We start from the raw sequence: 14,791 nt of genomic DNA on the forward strand, positions 1-14,791 counted from the left end.
TCTTACTCTTCTCAAGTTAAGTGATACATTTCTCAGTGGCCCCGTGGTTAGCACTGCTGCTTCACTGCTCCAAGATCCCGGGTTCAATATCGGCCTTGGGTGACCGTGTGGAGTTTGCACTTTCTCCCCGTGTCTGCATGGGTTTCTTCCGGGTGCTCCGGTTTCCTCCCACAATCCAAAGATGCAGGTGGATTGGCGGTGCTAAATTGCCCCTTAGTTTCCAAAAAGGTTAGGTGGGTTAGGGAGATAGGGTAGTGGCGTGGGCTTAAGTAGGGTGTTCTTTCCCAGGTCCGGTGCATACTCGATGGGCCTAATTGCCTCCTTCTACACTGCAAATTCTATGATTCTGTGATTTCAAAGTGCTTGAAGGTTAGAAATTTTGATGTGAAATCTGTCTCTCCCTTTCTGTTGTTATGCAGTTCTTTTCCCAGCCCAAGCAGCCAAACAACTTCTTCCCAGTCCTTCATTAAAGCATCCCTTAAATAGGCAAACAGTGCAATAGCTAACAACTCTTCCTTCAATTTTCCTTCTCATGAGAAGAATGCACCTGGGCTCTGTTCTGTAGCGGAGGAAATCATTTGATTAGAGATTTGCCTCATCGAACATAGACCAAAATATTATCTGTTCCTATGTATACATAGCACTTGCCACTGCAGGAGTTAGGTCGCTGTGAGTGAATGACTCAGCAAAAGAGCAGAGTCTGAACCAGAAAAGCCTCTTGTAAATAAAGTCTGACCTCTGTTCTGAATGAACTAACATTTTCCATTACAGAGCATCATGGAAGATCTGCATAGTTCCTTTATAAACCCAGTATTTGTGCCAGAATCATGCTTTGCAGATACAAAAACTTTAATAAAGTAACTTCTAAAATGCACATTATATCTAACTTCCTATCACTGTATGCATTATTTACTTATAGAGCTGTTAAGATGAAATGAAATGAAATGAAAATCGCTTATTGTCACGAGTAGGCTTCAATGAAGTTACTGTGATAAGCCCCTAGTCACCACATTCCGGCGCCTGTTCAGGGAGGCTGGTACGGCAATTGAACCGTGCTGCTGGCCTGCTTTTAAAAGCCAGCGATTTAGCCCAGAGTGCTAAACCAGCCCCTAGATGTGCTGCACTTTAATACAAAAGAAATCCTAGAATCATAGAATCCCTACAGTGCAGAAGGAGGCCATGCAGCTAATGGAAACAACTAGCATTTACCTTGACAAGTCCTCTTGAACGATCAGAAACTATTTTAAATTGGATTTCTAAACTATCAAATTTGAGATTATTGCGGTTCTTTTAAAATAGTCATATGACTAACTGCAGTCACCATCTTTGTATTTGTCATTTGGGGTAATACCACTATGAATCATTCATATCTGATATGTTCGGGGTGAGTAGAGTGCTGGCACTTGTGAAAGAACTACAGTAAGCTCAATGGTGCACTATCAATACAGAATGTATACTGAAGCCAATAATGGCAGCAGCTAACTTCAAAGTCACTTTTAAAAGGTAAGGCATTGGTACCTGTTCTGATACAGTCATCGTTGTGGATGATGTCTGCTAAGAGGTTGTCACTGACATAAACAGTATTTTAAGTATAATTGTAGTTGATAATGTCATCTAAAGTGCATTAGATTATAACTTCATAACTTGCTCTTAAGTATCCATTATTGTCTGTATGCTCTAGTAGTATATTTAAAATTTGAGACAGTCTAATATAATGTACAGAGTACCTACTAAAATTCATCAGACTGGTGAATTGTCACAGGATTTTATGAAGATGGAGAATTGTATACTGGTCACAGTCAGAGCTCCAATGGTTTTGTCATGACATATTATTGTGGCATATTTCAGTTGTCTGAACATTACTCCGCACCAGCATCAGGGAACTAATTCATTGCAAGGTAAGATATTTTCCAGAATACTAAACTAATAGCATTTAAAAGAATTCTACCGATTGCAATAATATTTTTCAGTTTTCTAATTCAAGCCTAAAGGAATAATTTTATTCTTGTAGTTGTTCATCTAAACTTACTTTCCCACTAATATTACTCTTTACAATTAATACTATCATAAAATTTTCATCTGTCATTTTGTGACCAAAATTCAAGGGCCATATGGGACAACATCACAGATAACAAACCCAGCTTCCTGGAAAGCTTTCTTTAACTCGACCTGGAAAGAAAATGGAAACCCATGTCAGCAACTTAACAAATCCAGTTTAAGCAGATGTTCAGTAAAGCAGAGTAATAATGAACAGAGAACAATAGTTGGCTAGAGTTTGCTGCAACACTAGCATAGTCAATGGATTATGCTGATACAAACCACTGAAACACTTCTAATCTGATTGGCATTTAACTGTTGCCCTAAGCGTGTGATGCATGCTTGCTTCTAAATGCTTCTCAAAACAAAAGGAAATTCAGTTCATTTATTTTCTAACTTATAACACCAACGACTGATCCACCCCAATGCAGAGAATTATTTCAACATACCAGGTTGTCAGGATCTAGACAGAGACCAATCACTGCTCCTCCACTACCAGGAAGCTTTACCGCTGAGCCAAACTGCCAAAAATAACAGGTGCAGAGGTCACAATAGAGATTTTTACTCCAGTAATTACACATCGGATTTCAATAGAATCGCACTCAAAATTAAACAGTCAATTTAACAGAATATATTAATGCTGTTAATGAAATCAAAGGTAAATTTTGCATCTTAAAATTTTAATCAGGGATTTGGTACTTCTTAAAATTTTGATTGATACGGTATAATCTAGGAATCAATTTTGAAAAGGATGTTTTCTATTTCATTTACTTTTAAAACCCCAGCTTGAGTCACTGTCTGTGCGAAGTCTGCACATTCTCCCCGTTTCTGTGTGGGTTTCCTCCGGGTGCTCCCGTTTCCTCCCACAGTCCAAAGATGTGCAAGTTTGGTGGATTGGCCATGTTGAATTGCCCTTAGTGCCAAAAAGGTTAGGTGGGGTTACTGGGCTACGGGCACAAGGTGGAGGTGTGAGCTTAAGTAGGGTGCTCTTTCCAAGGGCCGATGCAGACTCAATGGGCCGAATGGCCTCTTTCTGCACTGTAAAATCTATGATTCTATGAAAACATCCCAATCTAGTTTATCATTGTCCACTAAATTACCAGAAAGCACTCCAAAAGCAAAACCACAGTAATTAATGTGATTGTTGCAAGTATAAAACAGGTCTTCCAAATTTGGTTATTCAGACACATTTTAAAATCCACCTCCTTCAATTTCCCTTACACCATTTCTGAAATTTTAAACTACAATTAACCAAATTGAAAACAAAACTGAGCTCCAATGTGACAATTAATTACATCTAATAGTTCAACAGAATGTAAAGTAGTTTGACTATATCGCTGCTTAAGATACAGCTGATTCTGAACATTGTTTAATTGTTTCTGAAACTGGGATTCATGTACTATTGTATATGAAAAGCATTGCAAATTACAGATTTAATTGGCCCTATACCTTTCTGCCAAGTTGCACCATCCTCAGATTTCCTTGGCCCAAACAAGCATCTGTGTATATCGACCTTAAAAAACACAAAACATTTGTACAGACACTTGGAAAATTAAAGTATCATGGTTTAATCTCGCCAAAACATTTTGCTGGATTCTCCATTGTAGCTACCTGAGTTGGCCACTTCCCCAAACAAAATGGAGAAACACAAATACAGCAGAGAAAAATGGACAGTCTAACCAAACAAGCAGTTTTGCAGAGTTCCTGTGTATTCTGCCTGCAAAGAAAGCAGACAGCACTGAAACCAGCAGTTATACATATTGATGAGCGATCCCCGGGAACAATAGCTACAACAATTAGCTACATTTAAGACACTCAATAGCAAGTCAGACTCCTCGGCGCCAACGGGAGTCCGAAACAAAGGAGACAAACAAGCCAGAAAGAACCGCCCAGCGATCGAGAAATAGCCCCAGTATTGGGGAATTTAAACTAATCGATTGGTATGGGATCCAATCGTTTGGAAGTAAGCTCGGGGTCCGCCCAAAAGGGCGCGAAGCCCCTGGGACCTATAAAAGACAGGTCCCAAGTTCAGTTCACTTTCTTAGCCGGCCCTCCCAGCAGAACATCTTAGCAGCTCTCGAAGAACTTGACCGTAAGAAGGAGAGGCCTGGCCAACTGCTGCACCATCAAGTAAGTGTCCAGTCAACGCACGCTACGAGATAGATGCTCCTGACCCTTTAGTCCATACCAGCTGGAAGCCTACAGACTCAGGATCGAGCAAGAGGCCATTGTTCCCTGACCCAGCGGGTTCCCTTATCCAGATAAGTATTGGTCTGTTAGTGGTAGGAATAGCCTAGTCTTTTAGTATTGTATGCATGAGTAGCGATTAACTGTGTATTAATAAACGTGTCTTGATTTGAACCTTACTAATTGGTGTATTGAGTCATTGATCTGAACTTGAACTTGAACCTCGCGGTGGAATCATAAGGATACCTGGCGACTCTAGAGCTAAGTAATAAAACAGAGCCAATTGAGTGCAAAGCGCACTCACCAGAACGAGCAACACCGTTGTCAGGATTCTCTGTTGCGTCGGCAGCCTGGGGATCTCCCAACGGCACGGGGCAGCCCACAATGGGAAACCCCATTGGCCGGCTGGCTAGCCGGGTGGGGGGGGGGGGGGGGCGGGGCGCGTGCTCCATCAGGCAGGACGGAGAACCCCACCCATTGTATTTCCAGACCAAATTTAAAAATGGAAGAAATATCCCCGCCTTCAAATATTAATTATTTTACTTCCTTTGTCACTATGCTGAGCCAAGCAAGTAACCCAGTAGCTCCTGTCAGCGATAATGCATAACTAGATTCTAGTATGTGTAGATGGTCCAGGAATAAATTTTGTTATAGTTTTCTCTTCGAATCTGTGGACAGATTGTCTTATGTTCACTCTGCAGTTGCCATGAATGACACAGCTGATCAGAATTCCATTCTGTTAGAAATTATGAGCACATAATCATACCATACTCTACAGGATTTCAACACATTGCATGCACCATCTCTTTTTTTATCTTTCATGGATGGGGAGTCGCTGGCAATGCCAGCATTTATTGCCCACCCCTAATTGAACTGAACATTTCAGAGAGCAATCAAGAGTCAACCATATTACTGTGAGTCTCGAGTCATGTATAGGCCAGACCAGGTAAGGACATAAGAGAACAGAATGGGTCTTTACGACAATCGATTATTGTTTCATTTCTGAGACAAGCTTTAAAATCCAGATTTATTAATTGAATTTGAACCCATGTTCCCAGAGCATTACCTGGACCTCTAGATTACATGTCCAATGGCAGGAGTATTATAACACCATTTCCCTTGAATGGCATTGTAGTACTTAAACTATGAGATTTTTTTTGTATGTTTATTGAACTGTCTATTTAATGTGCAATATATCATATAATTCAACAAACAGAACATTTTTTTCAAACGTGCAATAGATAGCATAATCCATTTAATATGAAGTATTGTAATCTATGGTAATTTAATCTAACTCACCATGCAGGAAACCCACAGGGTTGGGGGATGACAATGGGCGCGATTCTCTGCACCCCACGCCGGGGGGGGAGAATCGCGGGAGGGCCGGGCGAATTACGCCACGCCGCCCTGGCACCCCCCTGCGATTCTCTCACCCCCCCCCCCCCAAAATGGCATGTCGCGTTTTGTGACAGGCCGCTCGGAGAATCGGCGCTCGCCGTTTCTCACGGTGACCGGCGATTCTCCGGCCCGGATAGGCCGAGCGGCCTGCCGAACTCGGCCGGTTCACGCCGGCGCCAACCACACCTGGTCGCTGCCAGCGTGAACAGCGTGTGACCGGTGATTGTGGGGCCTGTGGGGGGCGGAGGGAGGATCGAGCACCACGGGCGTGCTCAGCAGATGTCTGGCCCGCGATCGATGCCCAACGATCGTCGGGCCGGCGTCTCTAAAAGACGCACTCTTTTCCCTCCGCCGGCCCGCAAGATCAAGCCACCATGTCTTGCGGGGCAGCGGAGGGGAAGACGGCGACCGCGCATGCGTGGGTTGGCGCTGGCCAACCTGCGCATGCGCGGCTGATGTCTCTTCGGCGCCGCCAGCCGCGTCATTCCCGGCGCGCCACTTTGACGCAAGCGTCAAGGCCCGGCACACGGAATTCACTCGCCGCCGCTCCTGGCCCCCCCGGGGGGGGGAGGGGTGGAATAGGGGGCGAGGAGCGGCCTCCGACGCCTGAGTGAAACACTCCGGGTTTCACTCCGGCGTTGGCTGTTTGTCTCCCGATGGAAGAATTCCGCCCCATTTTTCACCATGTCCAATATTGTTCTCCATTAATTTCAATGTCCAAGACCAGCACTGCACCTATCCCATCAGATTCCTGACAAACAGTTTTTCTGCTCTTTAGAAAGAGAGTTGAAGCCAGCTAAACAATATCGATTTTCAATCCTCTCTTTCAAAGCCAGATTTAGACATAAAGATCTTACCTTCGTAGCTCAAAATTTTTGTTCATCAGCTCAGAAAGGTCATGCCAATTCCTGGACTCCATGGCTATCCTATGCAAAGAAGAACACAAGTCCTTTTACTTGAGAGCAGCATGACTTTTCTATGAGCATCAGTCAGGAAAGATACATACTTCTGGAGCTCTTGTTTTGAGCTCGTTAATGGAAACAACTAGTTTGAACTAAAGAAATTGCATCTTGCTACTGCCCGGTGTATGTGATATTTAAAGTTCCAATTAACTAAATGATGTAACATAGATTATGGCAACTCAAAAAAAAGTTCAACATTTTTTTCTTTATTCAACATACTTACTAGGAATTTATCATGTGTGGATTGTTGGAATACAATCATATACCAAAGTACTATGCCAACACAATGCAGCTCTGTTAGAAAACACTGATGTTGAAATTGGAGGACCACATCATTTTCAAACTTGTACAAATAATAATATTTGCTTTGTTGGAAGTGGCTTGAATGTATAGTGAGGCATCATTTAGTATATGCAATAAGTGTCTACCGCTGTGCTCCATGGCGGACTCAGATCACGGATCTGGACCGTGGAAATAGTGCCCCCGATCGGCCGTGCGCCCAACCAGGACCGCCCGCTCAAAAATATCCCAGTCCCGAATGAGCCCCCCCCCCCCCCCCCCCCCCCCGCTCTCCGATCCATCAACCCCTGACCATGGCGCTCACGGACAGAGTCCGCAGCCTCCTCGCGAGTATCCCGAATGGCAGAACCATGAGTGGTCCATGCCGTCGGGAATTCGGCCAGTCTTGGGCAGAGAATAGCAGGGCGGGCCTCAGGCAACAGCCTCAGGTGGTGGATAAATGATGGGGCGTACTCCCGAGCTTTTCAGGGGGGGACGGAAAATCGCTGAACCGACGCGGATCCCGATTTCATGCGGGAAACTGGATTCTCCACCCCGTCACCAAATGCGATTTCGGCATCAGGGTGCGGAGAATCCAGCCCAAGGTATTTAAGTGGACTATACCCAACTATGATACCAGTTCAAAATACTCAAAAAGCCTTCCTACCCTGCAAGTGCTCCAACGACTAAGCAAAAAATTTATTGCTCCCAGCACAATAGGAGCACAATTTGAACTGACCAAACCAACACATGGAGAATCGTCAGGGGGGGAGGGGCGGCGTGAATCCCGCCCCGATGCCGGCTGCTAGATTCTCCGGCGCTAGTTTTTCAGCAGAGGCAGGAATCGCATTGCACCGGTCGGGGGCCGTTGGCCCCCCCGGAGATTCTCCGCTCCGCGATGGGCCGAGTGACACCCCCCCCCCTTTATCGGCCAGTCCCGCCGGCGTAAATCAAACAAGGTCCTACGGTGGGACCTGGCTCTGCGGGCGGCCTGCGGAGTCCTCAGGGGGATCTGGCCCCGGGGGGGGGGGGGGGCACGATGGCCTAGCCTGCGATTGGGGCCCACCAATCTGCGGGAAAACCTGTGCCATGGGGGCACTCTTTCCCTCTGCACCGGCCACTGTAATGGTCTGCCATGGCTGGCGTGGAGAAGAACCCCCTGCGCATGTACTGTGATCACGCCAGAACACGCAGGTGCTCGCGCACATGCGCCAATTCACGCTGGCCGGCAGAGGCCCTTCGCCGCCAGTTGGCACGGCGCCAAGCCCGTCCGCGCTGGCTGGCGTGGCGCTAACACCGCTGGCACCGGCCTAGCCCCTGAAGGTGCGGAGGATTCCGCACCTTCCGGGCGGCCCGACGCCGGTGTGGTTCACGCCACTCCTCGGCGCCGGTATGGCCCACCCTGCCGGATAGAGGAGAATCCCGGCCTTTGTCTAGCAAGAATCTAACTAGAGTTTTACTCCTCTTGCACAGAACCACTAAATTGAACCCACTTAAATCCATACCTTATTTCCAATATTGAACAATACAAATATAAATCCCTTAAAATTACCTGTTTTCCTGACAAAAATGTGAAATAAGGTAGTGGAGAGCAATGAAGATGTTCTTTTCTACATTAAAGGCTGTAGATTAATTAAACGGGTATAGATTTTGGTGGTAATCCAGTTCCTAACACCTTATCCATGTATTGGATATAGTGTAAGTAGGACTGACAAACCCCATTGCTGACAGTTGCCCCATCTCTCTCTCTGCTGTTTCATTATATGGGAAATATATGTTCTGCATAAACTGCACACCGTTTATAACGTCATCACAGTGTTAAAATTATAGAATGCATCCGCTTTGCAAAATCTGCATCAAAATCTAAGAGATAGTACTATTAAACTAAAATTCTTCCATCAAAATACCTCCATGCACACAGCAAAAGCACTGCACGGTCAACTTTGGCATTAATCTTGCCAACACCAGGGAGTTGACAGGTTTCACTGGAAATTATTGTTATCATTCCTCTCTCCATTTAATAAATGAAATGAAATGAAAATCGCTTATTGTCACAAGTAGGCTTCAAATGAAGTTACTGTGAAAAGCTACTAGTCGCCACATTCCGGCGCCTATTCGGGGAGGCTGGTACGGGAATTGAACCGTGCTGCTGGCCTGCCTTGGTTTGCTTTCAAAGCCAGCAATTTAGCCCTGTGCTTTATGGTTCATGGAAGAAATTTCGACCCAGCAGCATTTAAGTTAACGATTGGGATGGCATGGTGGTGGAGTGTTTAGCACTGCTGACTACGATGCTGAGGACCCGGGTTCAATCCCGGCCCTGGGTCACTGTCTGTGTGGAGTTCGCACATTCTCCTGTGTCTGCGTGAATTTCACCCTACAATTCAAAGATATGCAAGGTAGTAGATTGGCCACGCTAAATTGGCCCTTATTTGGAAAAGAAAAATTATGTACTCTAAATTTTAAAAAAAAGATAAGAAATTACTGTGTAGAATTCCCATACATATTTGCTCAAATCATACAACTCTTCTCAAAGATTCTTTACTTAGCCAGATCAGTGAGTTCCGCAAAGGTTTTCATTGCTGCCGCAACATCAGAATCACCTGAAAATGAGAAAGAACTTACAGTAAGTGTGAATTCATTCGCAAAAAACAATGTCAAAGATCGCACCAATAGTGAAATTGGTCCAAACTACACATCAGAACAAAATAGTAAAACGAGAGTTGATGCTCCGAATTTCCCTCAGAATGGCCATTCAGGGTTAGGTCTGGCAAAAGGACAAGGAAGGCCAAATCCTCCTCCTTGCAGGATAGGTGAATGGAAGAGCAAAGAGCCTTGAATGAAATTGGAACAACCTCGAGCACCTTAACAGCCCCAGTAAAAGAGAATTGAAACTCTAATGTCAAAATCTCAGACTGAATTTAAGCATCCTTAAGAATGGGGTATCTTGAAAACTTTCACCAAATTTATGGCAGGACATTCCAGAGAAAATCAGTTCTCTACATACAACAAATTGGATTCGGTACTGAAGCTATTAATGAAGATCGGTCAAAAAAGATTCTCAATTTACTGTGAATTCACTATAGGCATTCAAAAGGAAGAAAAACATGGTGGCAAACATTTCTAGATGTAGAAGGTAGACAATTCGTTAGCAGTTGTCTCACCCAGTCACCAAGGGCTTTTGGAGCTTCCCTTGAGGATTCAAATTACTCCCCCAGAGTTTATTTTTCCTAAACTGTCCCAATGTTTCTCCCCCCCCCCCCCCCCCCCCCATCCCCCCTCTCCCCTTTCCTCCATTAGTATAGCAAGTACACTTCAAAAGTAACTCATTGGCTGTAAAGTACTTTGGGATGCCATGAAAAGTGCTACATAAATGCAAGTCTTTCTTTGCCAGTAGATTACATGGGCTGAGAGGTTGAGATGATGGTTTGTGGCAGCCTGCATTAGACCTTCCAAAATGCATTAACTCACATTTGTCCGGATTAAACTCCATCTGCCACCTCTCCGCCCAAGTCTCCAAATTATCTAAATCCTGCTGTATCCTCTGACAGTCCTCATCGCTATCCGCAATTCCACCTACCTTTGTGTCGTCTGCAAACTTACAAATCAGACCAGTTACATTTTCCTCCAAATCATTTATATATACTACGAACATCAAAGGTCCCAGCACTGATACCTGCGGAACACCACTAGTCACAGCCCTCCAATTAGAAAAGCACCCTTCCATTGCTACTCTCTGCCTTCTATGACCTAGCCAGTTCTGTATCCACCTTGCCAGCTCACCCCTGATCCCATGTGACTTCACCTTTTGTACCAGTCTACCATGAGGGACCTTGTCAAAGGCCTTACTGAAGTCCATATAGACAACATCCACTGCCCTACCTGCATCAATCATCTTTGTTACCTCTTCGAATAACTGTATCAAGTTAGTGAGACACGACCTCCCCTTCACAAAACCATGCTGCCATGTATGCTAAGGTGCTTGTGCATAACACAAACCTCCTCTGCACTGTAGGGATTCTATGATAACAAAGCAAATAAAAACAATATTATTTTGCTTGCGCTGGTCTCGACTAACCATTGAGCCATCTTTGTCTCACATTACTGTGAATTTTTCCAGAATCACTTGGATCTCCCATATAAGCGAGCCAGAAGTGTGGTGAGCAGCTTATATCCATGGTAATATAGCTTCCTAAAAATAGAGAGAAGAAAATTTCTTAAGCACAGGAATGAGCACACTTCCTCATCGAACCACTGATCTCCACCACCTGGAAAACTAAGGGCAGCGGGCGCATGGTAACAATGTCACTTCCAAGTTCCTATCACACACAATTCCTGACTTGGACTTATATCACAATTCATTCATCATTATTGGATGCAAATACATTATGGGAGCTACTTCACTACATGGAATTCGGCGGTTCAAGACAAAAAGCTCAACACCATCTTCTCAAGGGCAACTAAGATGGGTAATAAATGTTAGCCTTGCTATTAACACTGTTTCCTAAAAATGAAGCAAAGAAATAATGAACTTATCTTAACGATTAATAAACTGGAGACTTTAAAAAAAGAATTGACCCTTTTTACTTTGACTAGACTAGCCATACATTCAACTGTTGCTGCTAGATAAAAGAAGGAATGGTGACATTAGAAAAAAGGTTATTGTAGGTTGGGCTGTTCTGTGATGGGGGCTGTAGTGTAACAATGGGAATTTATGAAACAGTGACCTGGTCCCAAATATGCTTTCATTGAAGTTCTTGCTGCTTTTGCATGCGCACCTGTTACATTATATAGCAACACAGAAACAGGCCATTTGGCCCAACCTTCTCCCACACTTCTTCAATTGATCTGTGCTATTCACCTCAACTACTTCTTGTGGTAGCTGGATCCACAATGTACCCACTGTTACATCCTCTTTAAGGGCCTGATATTTCACCTGAACCTGTCTGCATCTGTCTCTTCCTCTGGAATATTAATTGTCAAGTCATTCTATGAAGCAAACCTGTTTACTATATGGCAGGAGTTTATAATTCAATTAATATTGCTGGGAGATGTAGGGCACCCCTTGATCTATCCAGACTTATGGAGTAGCCTTTCAGCATAACTAACTTGATCAAATTCCAGTTATGATGTGTGAATCATTTCACTAGAAGATTGCTAGATTTTTGCTACTTGTGACATTGAGGGAGGACCATTGGATGGAGTTACAATACAAATGTCATGATCTCATTGAATAGCATGACAGACTCGAGGGGCTAAAGGCCTACACCCTTTCCCATAGCATTCCTTTGCAGTAGCAATCGTCACAAATTATGGGAAAAGCATGCATATTTTGTCTCCAAATTGTCATCACTACAATTGCCCATGGTTTTAAAAAGGTGCAGCAAGGTAAAAGCACCATGGCAGTTCGTAGCATGCTTTGCATTAACATGCAGCATACTTCCTTTAAAATTCCATTTTATTCACATAGCATTAATTGTTGATAAACAAGGCATATATAGCAAACAGGTAGTTTGATCAAGATTTACAAAATGACGACCAGATATTAAACAGAATAGTTTTGTCAAGACTTGGGGTCAGGCTTACAAGTCATACAAGGGAGGGGGTGGGGGGGGACTAGAATTTCCAAAAAAATGTCCGCAAATCCGGCGTGCCGTGAAACTGGCCGTGTTTCACGCCAGTCTCGGAGCTCCGTCCCGGGACCCGATTCTCCCCCCCCGGGCGGGGCTAGTATCGGGGCCGGGGGAATCACGACGACGCGGAGTTAGCGAACGTCGCTAACTCCGCCCGCCAAGAGTCATGGTGGCTGACGCGCACGATGACGTCAGCCGCGCATGCGCGGGTTGGACGGCTCCAACCCGCGCATGCGCGGATGACGTCATCACGCAGACGCGTCAAACCCACGCATGCGCGGGCCGTCATGCCCCTCAGCCGCCCCGCGGACTGATCCTGCGGGGCGGCAGAAGAACAAATAGTGCGCGGGTATCGGACCTGCTGCCCGCGATCGGTGCCCACCGATCGCAGGCCCATGCCACCCTTGGCACGGCCGCACCCCGGCCGTGCCAATCGGTGCCATGGTTGTCTGGGACGGGCACTTTGCGGCCGTTTTCACGAACGCTGAAAGCAGGTGTGATCGCGGCCGTGAAAACGGCCGTAAACTCCGTGGTATTCGGCCCATCAGCCTGCGGAGAATCGCTGTTCGCCGTAAAAAACGGCGAGCAGCGATTCGTGTCGGGGGGCGGCCGGAGGGGGGGGGGGGGGGGGGGGGGGGAGAATAGCGGGAGGCTGTGAAAATTGTCGGGAAGGCCCTCCCGCTATTCTCCGACCCGTCGTGGGCAGCGGAGAATCGCGCCCGAGAACATGAGCAGGCTCCCGACTCATGCAGTGGACTCTGATACACTATTCCTTCAAGCAAGAGCTAGATCTGTTTTCTGTCTTGCATGGAGATAATTTTGCATAAGACGTGAGTTTAAGGTGATGCTTTGCGAAAAAAGGTAATGGGGGACTTGTTCAGATTTTTTAAATTTTGAACTGGCATTGATATTGGGGTTTGTGCATTTCCCAGAGTGGCTTGATAGGATAGGAGAGTGTATGTATTGTGTCTGGATAGGATAGGAGCGTATGTATTGTCATAGAATCCCTGCAGTGCAAAAGGAGGCCGTTTGGCCCATCAGATTTGCACTGATTCTACAAAAGAGCATCCTACCCTCCCCCACTCCCCCGATCTATCTCTGTGTCCCCATAACCCCAGCTGGCCCGCACATCTTTGGATAAAACTGTGCAGAAAGAGGTCATTCAGCCTATCAAGCTTAAAGAGCAATCCAGTTAAGTCCCACTCCATGACCCACCCTGCTTCAAGTTCATTATTTTCTCCAAGTATTTATCCAGCTTGCACGGTGACACAGTGGTTAGCACTATTGCTTCACTGGCTGTGTGGAGTCTGCCTTTTCTCCCTGGATCTGCATGGTTTATCTCCGGGTGCTCCGGTTTCCTCCTACAAGTCTCAAAAGATGAGCGGTTAGGTGAATTGGACATTCTGAATTCTCACTCAGTGTACCTGAACAGGCACCAAAGTGTGGCAACTAGCTGATTTTCACAGTAAGTTTATTGCAGTGTTAATATAAGCCTACTTGTCACACTAATAAAGATTATTATTTGAAGACTACTATTAAAGCTGCATCCAACATGCTATGAGGTAGTTCAATCCATGTCCTAAAATTATTATCTTTTGGTTCTTTCACCAGTCACCTTAAACATGTGTCAACTGGTATCAACCCTTCAGCCCAATGGAAAGGGTTTCTCTTTATTTACTCTATCTAACCTTTCATGATTGAAAGCACTTTTATCAAACCTCCTCTTAACCTTCTCCACTCTAACAAAAGCAATCCCAGCTTCCAGTCTATCCATTTAAATTTAATCTCTCATCCCTCAAATGCTTTGTAAATCTCTTCCCTGCCCACCTTAAAGTGTGTTGCTCAGAATTGGACACAATACTCCAGCTGGGGCCAAACCTGTATTTAAACAGAGATTCAGCATAACTTCCAGACTTCTGTACTTGATTTATATCGTCCAACTACTTCATTCACTGTTTTGTTATTTGTGCACAAACATCCTAGGTTTCTCTGTTCTTGCACCCCTTTTAAACTTGTACCATTTAGGTCATCAATGCTGGTTTCCAGTAGGCATAAAAGGCATTATTTAAATGCAAGTCTTTCTATTTCTCTCTTTTGTATTGTCCCTCCTCATTCTTCCTATCAAAATATATCACCTCACATTTCTCTGCATTAAATTACAAATTAACATGGAATTAGGCGTCAGCCATTGCTCAACTGGTAGCTCACTCGTCTCAGATTCAGAAGTTCCAAGACTTAAACAAACAAATCAAGGCTGACACTCCAATGCAATATTGAGGGGGTGCTGCAGTATTGTCG

At 44.9% G+C, this 14,791-nt stretch overlaps 1 protein-coding gene across 1 annotated transcript in view; it reads right to left on the minus strand.

Moving 5' to 3' along the window:
• Positions 1-237: 237 nt before the first annotated feature.
• The window catches only part of LOC119953961 (glucuronokinase with putative uridyl pyrophosphorylase), a 60,166-nt gene continuing 45,612 nt past the window's right edge, over positions 238-14,791 (minus strand). Inside the window, exons 18-23 of the mRNA XM_038778683.1 lie at positions 10,939-11,052; positions 9,406-9,463; positions 6,480-6,548; positions 3,487-3,550; positions 2,487-2,558; positions 238-2,169 (exon numbers count right to left, since the gene is read on the minus strand). Coding sequence (XP_038634611.1) covers positions 2,101-2,169; positions 2,487-2,558; positions 3,487-3,550; positions 6,480-6,548; positions 9,406-9,463; positions 10,939-11,052 — 446 coding nt within the window. The 3' untranslated portion in view covers positions 238-2,100. The remainder of the gene's footprint in view (positions 2,170-2,486; positions 2,559-3,486; positions 3,551-6,479; positions 6,549-9,405; positions 9,464-10,938; positions 11,053-14,791) is intronic.

This window comes from Scyliorhinus canicula, chromosome 19 (assembly GCF_902713615.1).
Source record: "Scyliorhinus canicula chromosome 19, sScyCan1.1, whole genome shotgun sequence".
Lineage (NCBI taxonomy): Eukaryota > Metazoa > Chordata > Chondrichthyes > Carcharhiniformes > Scyliorhinidae > Scyliorhinus > Scyliorhinus canicula.